General features: G+C 39.3%; 1 protein-coding gene across 1 annotated transcript in view; it reads right to left on the reverse strand.

Moving 5' to 3' along the window:
• The window catches only part of PDZRN4 (PDZ domain containing ring finger 4), a 103025-nt gene that overhangs the window by 16950 nt on the left and 72161 nt on the right, over positions 1-13914 (reverse strand). Inside the window, exon 4 of the mRNA XM_010018957.1 lies at positions 1702-1800. Coding sequence (XP_010017259.1) covers positions 1702-1800 — 99 coding nt within the window. The remainder of the gene's footprint in view (positions 1-1701; positions 1801-13914) is intronic.

The raw sequence follows: 13914 nt of genomic DNA on the forward strand, positions 1-13914 counted from the left end.
GAAGGATCTATATTGTATAGATCACTCACAGGTCCTGTATATTGTTCCTGGTCTGAGTCAGTTAATTTCAAGTTAGTTTAACCTAAATAGATGTTTAGGGCTCCATTAACAGTTTATCAAAGTCGCTATAGCTTATCCCTGAGCAATGACCTACTGTTCACTGCAGGGCAATTCGATCTATCACCTTTCACTAGATGGTTATCTTAAATCATTTATTTTGCCTCGTCATGCCATAAGCTATTTTTTCAAACCAAACATTTGAGTTGAACACTTGGTTTGGAGGTAACATCCTCTACAGCTGTTAGATACTATTTTCTTCTTGTGCATTGTCATAGGAAAAAAGAATATATTTTGAAGTGCTTAAGTACAACAGACAATATAATTGCATTCACTTTAAAAGGTCTGAGAAATTTCTAATATGTAGGAAAAACAGCACCTTTCAGATATAATCCTGGAGTGTAATAAGAGCTTCCTGCATTTTCTTTGTCCTCATAAGGTCAAACAGACTTTAACAGTGGCACTTATACAACTGGTGGAAGACTTATTCTTGGGTAGTTTTATATTAATTCTTCATTCTTGTTCCAAGGCTGTGCTTTTCAGCTTCTTTGACTGCTGCTGGCCTGAAAATGTGCAATCTTGCCTTCACACCTGCTCACTGATATGCAGGAGAATTCTCTTTATTGATCCTCTCTGTCCATGAACTTACACTCAGAATTTAGAATCACAGAATCATAGAATATCTCAACTTGGAAAGGACCTGTAATGATCATCAAGCCCAACTCCCTGCTCCTCACAGGACTACCTAAAACTAAACCATATGACTAAGAGCATCTGCTCTTTGAACTCTGACAGGCTTGGGGCTGTGACCACTTCCCTGGGGAGTCTGTTCCAGTGACCAACCATCATCTTAGTGAAGAACCTTTTCCTAATGACCACATTTGGTTCAACTTGTCACAAAAGTGACAAATTTGGAACACACTTCACTCAGGACAATCACCAGTGATTTTGGACTCACAAGAATTCTGCTTTATCCAGAAAAACAATCCTCTTTGAACGGCTGGAAACTCAATGGGAGCTAGCATTCCTGAAAGTCTTGTAGACTAACCCTGTGAAACTCTAACACCCTGTGAAATGTGGTGGATGCCATATTTTCCTGGTGAAGCCAATGAAAACCCGAGGGTTCATCCCATCTCGGTATCCGGAACCTTATTTTTTTCTGGTAAAAAAAAATTATTAGCCTTTCTCTCCACCCACCTGTGCTATGTTTGTGTGTACCACAACTGTAACAGAACCACAAATAACAAAATAATGATTATCTACTATTACAATTACCAAGGCTGTTGCAGGGAGAGAATGCAAGCAGGGGGTGAAGAAGATGCTTTTCTCCTCAAAAACTCCTCCTGATATCCATTATAAGGGCAGATTTCATTAAAAATTCAGACCATGCTCAGACTGCTTTGTACTTCCCTAACTACAATGTAGTGAAAAGCATTCACGTTAAAGAAACTCACTAGTAATAATTACTCTACTTGGGCAACATAATTTGAAGTGATAATCTAAATGAATTGAAAGTGACACATGCTGGCTGATGGCTGACACTTCTGCACTCTGGTCTCGGAGCACTTGCTCTTACGTTCCCCTGAACATTCAGCCCTCCACCATGAGCATCTCCCATGCTACTCCCCATTGACATGTTCTTACCTCACTGACATAGATCCCTGTGTCCTCTTCATCATCTGTTCTGTAACAGACAGTCAGCCCCAGCTTTTCCTGGCTGCTAATGCGGCACAGCTCCACCTCCTACAAGAAAACACACGGGCTTGTATGGTGGCTTTTGCCAAGGGTGGGAAAAAATGTGTAGCACAAGGGAGCACGAAGCAGGTGACAGACTGTACGACATACTCATTCTGTATGATCTACTCATTGCCCAGTCTTGAGAAACAGTATTTTGTGTGCATCTTTAACTGGTAAAATATTCAGTGAATTAAGAAGGAAATCCCAGTACACTGCAGGTTCAAGCCATACAGACACAGTTGAGTAAGACATGCTGAACTTTGACAAATATGGCTGTGCATGGATTTTGCAGGTTTTTTGCTTTTGGATAATAGAAGCTGACTTACAGTATACTACATAGTCATTTTAGTCCTATCACACCAACTATTAATTTATAGCATATAAGACAGGCTGGCTACACATCAATCTATCACACAAATGCCAGTCCCTTCTAACAGCAATTCAAGTCATAAAGCATTATAGTGTATCTATCCATTAATAGTATACATAACTCCTTCCCTGGCCAGTTTAGTGTCATAGCTTCATTGCTGAAGCCGTTAGGTAACAGAAGGATGCTTCAAGGAATCTGCTGTGGAGCTGAACAGCCGTGGCATCTTCCTCAATTGTGAGATGATGCAGAAAACATATTTTTAGTGCCAGATGTCCCAGCAGTGGCATCTTATGAAAAGTGAAAGTTTTTAGGGCAGATGGTGCAGTGATAACTACTACACACACCCATCTGAGTTAAGCATCATTAGGGTTTCACGGGGGAATCATTCACAAAAATGCAAGCACTGTGAAAAAGTAACTGTAATAAAGCACAATGAAACCAATAGCACACAGTATTAGCTTGGCTGCAAATAAGAAACTTCAGTCAATATTACGTATTTGAAGGGAATTTGCAGGTGACATTTTTGTCGTGGTTTAAGCCCAGCTGGTAACTCAGCTTTTGCTGAACTTAGCTTTTGCTTCTCATTGCTGTGCATAAAACGAAGAGAAACAAACCCACACTTCAGTTCTCAGTCTGTGGTAGAGCTTGTTTGTCCCCATCCCCGGAGATATCCTGCAGATTAACCCATAAACAGTCATCAGACACACAGCACTGAGGACTCACTATTGAGTCCCATCCAGTTATGGGGACCAGGTGCTGAAATATAACAACTTACAGAAAAGCTTCATTAATTTCAGCTGAACATTTTTCACTGCTATGGCCCACTCCCCTGCTCCCTCACCAATGTACACATTTGCCCGGGTTCAGTACCTGCATAAACCCTATAAACTTATCCCTGGACTTTGGACTTTCACTGCCTTAATGAAAACTAAGAAAATGTAGAAAATACCACGAAACCAGTATTATTCTTTATTTTTTCCTAAATATGGCAGGAGTTTTAAATATGGTGGTAAGAAGTGGAATTAGTCTCCAGCAAACACATTATACATCGAGTTTGAAAGAAGAAACACAGGCCTGTGTTTTATTAGGGAAGAGAATTGCAGTGACCTGATTTTGGCATTGGGAGTGTAAGTATGTGTACTGGAGGGAGGACTATTCAAAACCTATAATAATTGATGCCTCCAGAGGGAAAGAACACTTGACTAGAACTGTAATATTAGGGAGAAATTACAGTAACAAAACGGCTTCAATTACAGCAACAAGGTATACTTTTAAGGAATAAAGAAGCTTGCGGTCCCTTGGAGGCCTATAAGGAAGCCTAAATACACCATAAAGGACTGAGACTGGGACCTTTAAATCAAGGCAAATGAGGAGCTGTACACAAGCTGAAATCCATTGACTTTCATTGTCCTGCTGGCATAACCTCCTGTCTCCCCACGCTGAGGCCGGACAGGGGCTCCAAGGACTGTTCTGAACGTAATTTCTTTGGTGAAGAATGACCTTGAAGTTCCAGTGGATGATTTGTCTTAAAATGTTACTGCAAAGCTGTACCAGTGTTTCAGGCTGCAAACAAACTGAATCCTTTCAGCATGCTGGCTCAATGAGTGGAATAATTTAACCACTTAGGGCATGAAAGAGCAAAGGAAAATGAGGATGGCCTTAGAGGCTCCATCCTGGGATTCCAAGAGGTTTGATATAACTGTCTTTGGGAACCAGCTGATGACCACTATCAGTGATTAATATCCCCTGACTGGGATGCACCAGCCCTGGCTGTGCATAGTGCTTGGGTTGCCACAGTTTTTGTTTCTCTGCCCAGGAATGCAGCTTAAAGCTGAGATTTGTACATGGTAGCATTGGAACTACCACTTTTGTAAATGAGTGTATGGACGTAGTCTGATGATTTGAGCATGGTTGTGGCCACTTAGAAGGTGTAGATGCTTATGACTGAGATACTGGTACTTAGTACTAAAGGCCAAACAAACGTCTCATGGTTTTCATTCTAGATTCAAGCACATACTGAAGTTAATATCCCATTCAGGCATGAGGGAGAAGTTGAATGAGGTCTCTTGCTTTGCATTGGAAGTAATTCCAGATAACTGCCTTCTTCCCACTGGGAAGCTGTACTATTAACTTCATGGCATCTTCTTTTTTATAGCAAGTGTGATACAGGCTGGTCACATTCAATTATATAAGGGCTGACAAAATATCTTTGGAACATTTTTAAATTTAAAGTGTTTTTAAACACTTGCATAAAATATTAAATATTTTTTCAGAGCAACAGCCCACAAGTCTGATCTTTATATAACAAGCACATCTGAAAAAACGTCAACAGATGAGCAACAACTGAGACATGAGACAACCTGGACCATCATGGTCAAATGCATTTGACATTGCATTTTGCGACAGATGCTTTTTAGTGTTTTTTCCCCCAATGGGTATTTAAAAGAAGCAACAAGTTTGGCAGCAGTAATGAATTTGTAAGAATGTAATTTCCTTTTCTGGAATCCCTTTAGACACATGCACACAAATAGACATGCACATATAGAGCTTTCTCTTTGGGTTTTGTATGTGTGCACACAGGGACTGAACTGAAAGTCTTCAAAATTCACCATTTTAAAAATAGGTAAGAAACAATATTTGGAGATTCACAGTGTGCTGACAGACAGATGGTGGAAGGAGAGGGGCTGACGAGACAGCTCAGGAGATGACAGCCTCCTCCTTTTCTGGGCACTCTGGGGGCAGCTGCCTCTCAACACAAAGAGTATTCTGCTGCCAAGTGACAGAAATCAATGCCAAATTGCTATATCTTTGACTTGCTTCTTTTTTTCTCTGTGTGGGCAGAACAATAACTCAGTGCATTGCCACAGTGAAGACAATAGTTTAAAGTGTTTAGCTATAAATTACTCAGTTAAAACAAAGACATGGAAATTAGAATTAGGAATATCCTGTCTTGAAAGACAGGGATGCAAATTTCCAAGGCAGCTCATTTCTTCAGACATAAAAAAGACAGGGAAGAGGTGCGGGTCATGCTCCTGAAGGACTGAAAACTGGTTATACTGGTCATCCTCTAAAGTGATGGAGTAGCAACTGTAGCCTCTGGCTCCCAGTTGAAGGCCGTCATTTGCTTCAATGATGGAAAGCCAGTCAGCCTCAGGAGATGCAAGACCAAGCAAGGAGCTGTCATCTCTTTAAGGAGGGAAGGCTAGGTTAATACTGCCATTTCTCTCAAGTGGTAGAGAAGTAGATTATAAATGCCATCAACTGGGCTGTTGGCTTTCTAGAATTGCTGGAAAGAGGTTAAGAGCTATTAAAGGAGATTGTGTAAAGTTTGCATCTGTTTGCAGTAATAGCTGTCTTTCTACTAAAACCTAAATTTCAGAGTAAAGCTGACAGTCTGTTAGAAAAGTGACCATGAACCCTTCAATGACCATTCTTAAACAGTCTTTCTGGGGCAAAAAGAGCTTAACATTTTCCCTCCACATCCTGGAAAACAGACTACAGCCTAAGAGAGAAGTTGGAAAATTTGAATGTTGAAGATGTTTACAAGAGTTATTAATCTACTGACCCTGTGCTGGAATAACCTCACACATAGAATCCTATTCTGCCTTATTTTTCTTTGTTGACCAGTCTGGCAATAGTCTATACTAAGCCATGCGCACCTTTGAATCCTTCAACCACTTTCTGTCAGGATTAGCTACTCCCTGTTCAACCCATTTACAATGTGGCTGAGCTCTGCTCCATCTCATCATGGCCTGTTAGCCTCTCTCACCTGCATTTGAACCATCCCACCCTGGCATCCCCCTCCAACAACACAATCCTTTTGTCCTCATTTTCAAAACCCTTCACAATTCACTGTTTTGCTAAGCAACTCTTCACTCATATTCACAGACAGCAGCCTCAGTCACCTATTTCTCTCATTTCCCCCCATATATTTCCATTCTCAGCTAGTGCCCATGTCCACACAGCCCCTGCATCACCTACCTTTTACTTTCACCTTATAACCCATCTTGTTATGTCTTCTTTAGGAATCTGTAAAGAAATTACTGCCTGGTAAGCATGAAGCCCCATCTAGTGAAGTGACCGCTTTGCTATGTATGAATCATGCATACAGCTGGGTGCTATCAAAAATAACCTATTGTTACTGCCCCTTTGTTCTCCTTCCTCACTCTCATCCTCCAACCCTTCATTTGTCTTGCCTTCTCACACATCTGTGTGATAGGAAGACATTTTTCTATGCATGGGAAATAAGGCAAACAAGAAATTAGAGCTCAATACAAATTAGTTGTGATGAACTTGAGCAAGCTACCCTCTCCCTAAGGCAGGAGACTCTCAAAGCCCATACAAGAACTTCCAGTGTTTGGAGGCATCTGGGTGACATTGAAACTCAGAACAAACTTGAGATCTCATGTGTCCCTTGCCCACAAAGTGCTGGGGAATGAGTGCATTCAGGGAATCCCTTATGCTTTCTATGATAATATAATTTTTGTTGAATTTGACCTCTTACATTTACAGAACTAGTGAACACATTAAATTCTTTCCATGGAAGAGTAACTCTTGGGCTCTCTAGTGCAATGGAGGTTTAAGGAGAAAAATACTACCCCAGCTCTAAATGGGTTTAGAATCCAGTTGCTGGACACTATAACACTACCTCATCTCATTCCATGTCCATTTTTCATTTTGTGCACTCATGACTTACTCGTTCTGAAATGCAATTAGACTAGTTTACTGTATGTACTGTAGAAGAGTAGCTAACAAAAGTTAATCAACTATTTAACATAATTATATATCACGACAATGGTAAACTCTACACCCAGCTACCTCATGTCCAAATATAAAGGACTGGGAGTCTCTTGAGACTATGCTGACAAGGAAACTTGCTGATCCCCTTTGCAATCAGAAATGCAAATACAGAAACACACTGATCCATTTCTAGAATGGAAACCTTTAATATGGAAACCTCAAAAAAGGTTACCATCACAAATGACAGAGGATGAACTTATTGATACAAATAACTGGTTGCAAGATCAAGAAATACAAATTTTCTAAAAAATCACTGAGTATTTTAGACTACTGGGTATATGTCTGAGGTTCTTGCCTGGATGATGCCCTATACCAAGGAAGGGAAATATCCCTACCTTCTCAAATTCAGCATAACTTTGAAAAAAATATTAGTAAGATCTTGCCTTATAAGACAGTTTTTTAGCCAGTTTCCAGAACTTTTCTGTGTTTAAGTCTCTATTCCCTGTTCAACTGCAATTGCTTTGGTGCAGTCACCTCATGTAACTTTTTGTGACTTGTTTTCCTTATCTAAAAGAAGAACACAATGCAAACACCACCTGAGTAGCAGGACATAAAGGAATAAATGATTACAGAGTGTTTGAAAGGCACTGTAGAAAAATTATAAATATACTACATTCTTCCAATATTACCTGTCTGCCTTTATAGCAATTGTTGTACACCACTAAAAGGACCAAGAGGCTATCAAAATCACCATAGCTATTGAGTTCCCTTCCTCCATACAGGATATCAGAGTAATGGGTCCCATGAACTCTGGTAACACCATTAGAAGGGAGAGGATGGAATCAAAGCGCAACAGTATCTTTCCTAAATGGACAGTGTGTGATCATTTCAGTTAACATTTAAGTCCTCATTACAATGAAAAAATCATCTCATCATTGAGACATAGTCAAATACCAGATTAATTTTAATTAGAGTTATTCTCCAGTGTAACAGAACCTGTGATTCATCGTTCAGGGTTTGAATTTTTGTGACATGGTAGGATAGAGGACTCTAAACATGTTCTGCTTACAATACAGTCAACTATTAAACTTCTTAGTATTAACTAGCATCTACCTTCTCCCATTTGACTGCATTAACTTTAGAGGAAAAGAACGTCAGCTTTTCATGCCAGTTATATATCAGTATAGTCCAGCCTGTAAAACCAAAACACTTTCTTCTCTCTCCCCTTTGAACAACTCTCCTGAATAAGGAAAAAAAACAACAGGAGAAAGGAAGTTTTGCTATTTACAAGCATGAAATTGCCAGGTTTTGAATTAGGAGCCAACTCAACAGTATAGCTTTTAGAAAAGGAAGTCACCACAGTGTACTGGAGAAGGATTCCTACTCACTAGAAGAAAGCTAAAAAGCCGCCAGTCTGGAAAAGTCCTTGTGTGGTGAAACAAACAATGCAATTCAGATGTGCTTTATTTTCATCCCAAAATGTATGAAAGAGCTGTATCTTGGCTCAAGTCTCTAAGGCTGACAAATTCCATCTACAAAGCCCATAGTAACGGAACGTGTTCTAAGGCAAAAGAATGTTGAGAGAAGCAGTTTAAGGAGGTCTCTGGATTCACCAATTTTTCTTTACCATAGGATGATCACTAGTACCTCTTGGATCAAGACCAGATTACAAATTGTTACTAGTTGCTATTATTGCAACATCAAGGTAAAAAAAAAAAAACAAACAAAAACCAAATTATCTTCATAGCCACACAGAACAACATGGTTATCACCAACTAGTGAATTACTGCCCATCACTAAATAAGGGGTCATGTGCATACTCTGAAACAACCCTAGGTGTCAGCTGAAACATCTTTGTGTTCTGCCCCTGTGCCAGGCTATTTTTTTGTGTTGTAGCCTTGACTGCACTTTCGGAAGAAATCAAGGCTTATTGCATGCAATGAGTGGAATCAAGGTCTGATGATCAAAGGAGGAGTGTAGTCTTTACCCTAAATTGTAAGAAAAAACAAAAACCAAAATAATAAAGCAAAATAAGAAAACAGTAGTTACTTTTAGTTTTGCTTTTCCTTTTTATCTGTTGTAATAGTTGAGAAGCTGTTTAATGTTCATCTTGCTAATGGTATAACTGACAGAATGATTAACTGAATGAATGAAGCACAAAAGGCCAAGAACAGAGTACTTACAGAATAGTTCAATGAAGAATTAACTGAGAAAGTACATTAAGGTCTGAATTATTTTAATAAACTGGTTATACTGAAAAAAAATCCTCATCCATCCGAGCTAGTGTCACTCTTCCTCAAGCAGGGACCACAGGGATTACACACACCTTAAAATTAAGATTCACTTTTCAGTATCATCTTTATTCTACACCTTTATGGGTGAGATCAACCTCCAGGTTATATGCATAACTGATTTTTGGCTGCTCTTTACACTTTCTGTCAAGGTTACTGTAAGAAGATTGTCCTGTAAAGTCAGATCAATTTTATCAGGTTCTTGCCAGCGGTGTCTGTAAACTATGGAAATAAAGCAAAACTCGCTCTCAACCTCATAACTGGGTCTAGTAATCCCAACTCTGCAGTTCTTATCACTGGGAGTGAGGTAAGCATCTGGATCATTGTCAGGCAGAGTTCCAAACAGCAGAGCATCCTGACAGGATCTCGCTAATCACTTTCACTTTCTTGGTCTCTTCCTCCACATATACCTTTTCCAGGCTGCCAAATCACCAGTCATTTACATTACAATCTTGTGTAATATTTAATCTTCATAATGCCACACACTTGTCATCACTGGCAAGTAATTCTGCTTCTGAAATAAAAATAAACAATATGAACAGAACCAGAGCTATTTCTCACTTTTCTTGCAGGAACAGTTCAATCTAATGAAGTTCTAGGAGGGTAGAGAGCTAACAGTGGAGCTACTAAAAAGAAAAATTCATCTCAAATTCAGATGTGATGAGAATGGTATTACATGTTACACATAAGACCATGCCAAATGAGTGTGGGTGTAAAACAGAAGGAACAGCAGCCTGGGTTTGCAACAAAAAAGCATCATCAGCAGAATAAATGATGTTCTTTAGACTTCCCTTTGAAACACCATTTATTTCACTTCAGAATTTGTACCATGCAGTAGGAGTTGTGACTGTCACTTACAAATGATTAGGGTACATTATGGGTAAGACTACAGACTTAAAACAGACACTTGGTGTTTCAGAGAAGTATCACATTTAACCTTAACCAAATCATGTTTCCAGCTCTCTCACCTAGGCTTTGTTGAGCAGTTATGTCTTTAACAATGACAAGAGGCAATCTGAGGAAACTCAGAAAAAGGATGTGTAAATCCAAGCATCATTAGAAGTCCTACCAATAATCTATTTTAAATACGACAAATTATTTTTTTTCCTATGGGCTGCCTATCTCTGCTTAGATGAAGAGAATCTATGGTACCTCCAATGTACATTTACAAAGTAATTTCATACTAAAGTAGATATTTTGTTTTCAGGCTTGGGTTGGGTGTCAAATATTTAATTGTTTACTTGTGTGTGCATATGTTTGTGCGTGTGGAGGGGAGGTAGTATATGTGCGGAAATTTATGTATATGACTATATAGGTACATACAGTGTGTATATAACTGTGTGTAAGGGTGTACTGAGCAGGCCAGTTACACTGTAGAGTCTCCCCTGGCAATGACAAAACAATTCATGTAAGAGCATGACTGCAACTCTTGAAAACACACTTACAATGAGAAAGCAAAAGTGTCAGATGACATCCACCATTCACAGAACCAGAGCAGTGACATTTACAGCCATCTCTGGACTCTACTGATGACAAACCATGTACAAGACTAATTATTCATTAATAATTACAAAAAGAGAAATAAAAAAGGAAGCAAGAATTTTTAGTTTGCTAGAAAAGCTCCTCTGTCATAAGCTAGATCATTCAAACATGAAACCCTTCTTTTCCTTTACCTCCATGATAACTGCATGTTTAGGGTGGGATACTGTAAAGAAACAGCTCACAGGAGTGACTATAAAGAGGAAGCACCTGTCACTGCAGCTTTTTTAAGTGTACCAACAAAAAAAGATCAAAACCACTTGGGATTCTGGTGGGATTCTGGGACTGCCAGATTGAATGCAAGTCATACTGCAGGCAAACAAAGACTTCCTAGACCTAAGAACTATCCTAATGCCATCAACAGTTACGGTCTCTTGTCAAAAGGATTTCTAGGAAATACAATAATGTCTAATTGCAGGGTATGTAGTAGAAGTATTCAGCGTGAAACAGGGTGCAATGAAACTGCCTCCCCGCCCCCTTCACAGGTCACTGCAGGGTCCTATTGCCTTCTTTTCACAGTGAATAAACTTGTCTTTAAATGTTTGTGGTGGATTTAATTTACAAACACTGGCCACCTCCACTGGAAAAAGAATGCTTCCAATCATAAACCCAAAGCTCTTCACTCCTCTGGTACCTTCACCATGGAAGGTAACAAGTATCGCAGGATTTTAGCAGATGATGGTTCAGTTTTAGAATCCATTCTGTAAATGCTTGTGGAGTAGAGTTCAAGATTTCACTTTTAAAACATTCTCAAGTTGTGAAAACAACCTAAAGATATAAGTTCTTTTTTCCCCTTTCTAACACTCTCAGTATGTTCTGTTATGCAGATTTTACATAGACAGGCACAACCACAATGTACTTGGGGGCTATTTGGATGGAAATAGAAAAGCTATGGAGCAAGACAGAGTCAGCCTAGATGTAAACAAGCTGGAACTGCTGGCAGCTGTGCTGTTAAAAATAAAATTGCATTCCCACTGTCTTCTCACTTATCAATTTTGACAGAAGACTGTCCTGACTTCTCGTAAACTGCATCGAAAAGGACAAATCACATTGGGTGTCAGATTTACTAGAATGGATTTGGTTGGTAGCCTACCACAAAGAAACAGAGGGTTATCTCCATTCCACATGGTGGGGAAAAACAATGCTCTGTTCAAGGGGTGGGGGTTCTACCTTGTAGGCTAAAGTCTCATTTAATCCTCATTTTTTCAAGTCTGGTTTAGATTTAAGAATCTCTGATACAAGATTTGTTTACTTCAAAGCAGAAAGGAAAAATGTCAGCAAGCATTTCTCAAATGCATAATCCAAAAGCAAATACAAGGCAGAATGAGGAATATTTAAAACCAAAATCACTTTCCTGCACTACACTTAGAGCCCCATGCTGCTTTGTGTTCAGACAAAGAATGCTCTGGGACAGCAGGATACTATAGACAATGACACCAGTGTTAAAAAACAAAAACAAAAACAAACCAAAAAGAAAGAAAAGAAGCAGTAGCAGAAAAAAACAGAATTAATATGCTGACATATAGGCACCTATTAATAAATCAGCATCTTGCAAACGTAGCAGCAGAATTTGGCTCTGTAGCTGATGAATCCTTTGATAGTAAAGAAGTTCCAATGGATATGGGAATTCACTCTCTCCCTGCAGCTCTGGAGAGAATATTTTCAGTGCACACTACATTTCTATGTAGGAAATCAAACAATGGAGTAACTTAAGGCATGGCAAGCCTGCCAGTGCATATTCAGCAGTCTGATGATGTGATGATCAGTAACAGTCTGATGGCTTTGAGTAGGAAGAGGAAGACACACAAGTGTCAGCTGCGAGTCCCAATGGGTGAGGATGAGGGGTGGATAGCAGTCGTGGAGCAGATGGGGGAACGGGTTGGGCTGTATGAATGGTTGGTGCTGGACTACTAATGTGAGAAACCTTTGATCACTGTGCTATGAACAAATTTAGCATTGCAGTGGGAGGAAGGGTCTAATCATATAGGGATAAGATAAACGCAGCGTTTAATTCTGTGGGCCTCCCAGACTTGGTGTGGCCTTTCTGGCTTGCTTTTAAAAAGTATTTTAAGCCTTGAGCTTAAAGACAAATGATGGACTTCACAGAGATTGTATCTCATAAGGAAGTCAAAGAGAGAAAAGAAACCATTTACAGATCACAGGCTTCCTGGCTGCAACAGCCAACAGTACATCCTCCACAAAGTCACAATCATCCACTTGAACCTCAGTTTTCCCCCTTAGCTAGCACGCATAATACCAAATCTCCAGATCCTTGTCAAACAGATAAATCCAAAAATCAACCCTTATAGGAAGTATTAAACATAAAGTATTTTAAATACTATTAAACCCCATTTTTTCCCCTATTGTGTGGATGATCACACTGGAAAGTAAAATGTCCTCAGCATACTTTGTTATTTCAAGCAAGCCATGGTCTTACTTTTCTCCCTAATTCTTCCACCTCTCTACTCATTTTCCTTATTTCTGTTGTTTCCCCATGGTGCAGTACGAATGCTAATTTATTAGAAGTACTCAACTATCTACATATATTTTCCTATGTTATATATGCATTTATGTTTTCACCTGCTTGAGACCCAACACCCCTTCTGGTACGTTCTGCACTTGAGAAAACCAAGAATTCTTGCTTTCTGAGCAGAGAGATCCATGATGAACTGCTTATATATAATATTTCTCAGCAGTCAGCTTTGGTCCTCACTTTTGGTCTTTCACTCAATAGAAGTGTGAAGTTGCAAGGATACGAGAAGAGTTTAAAGTATGATTAACTAGCTGATAATATGCAGTGAAAGGTTTCCTTTTCACTGATCCTAGATTCTACATTCTCACTTTCTTATTAAACAAAGTAGGTGGGAATAGCACAGACAAGGCAGAAACTGAACCTTATGGTAAAATGAGATAAGCAGACTGGAGCAGAAACTATTCCATTGTGCAGTGTGTATGAATATACTGAACTGTCACATTTGCTCACAGCCTCTATACTCCCAAGGTATGCTTCACATTTGGACAATTTTGACGAAAAAAAACCCAAAACAACCCACAAACAAAACCCAGAAAGTAATATTACACCTATTTGAAGAAAAAAAATCGGACATTTCATTAAAGCTCCTATCCTGACTGCCATATTGAAACTCTTCGGCTTTCAACATCAAAAAATAAGAGATACAG

Source organism: Nestor notabilis, unplaced genomic scaffold, assembly GCF_000696875.1.
Source record: "Nestor notabilis isolate BGI_N333 unplaced genomic scaffold, ASM69687v1 scaffold2027, whole genome shotgun sequence".
In the NCBI taxonomy this organism is placed as follows: domain Eukaryota; kingdom Metazoa; phylum Chordata; class Aves; order Psittaciformes; family Psittacidae; genus Nestor; species Nestor notabilis.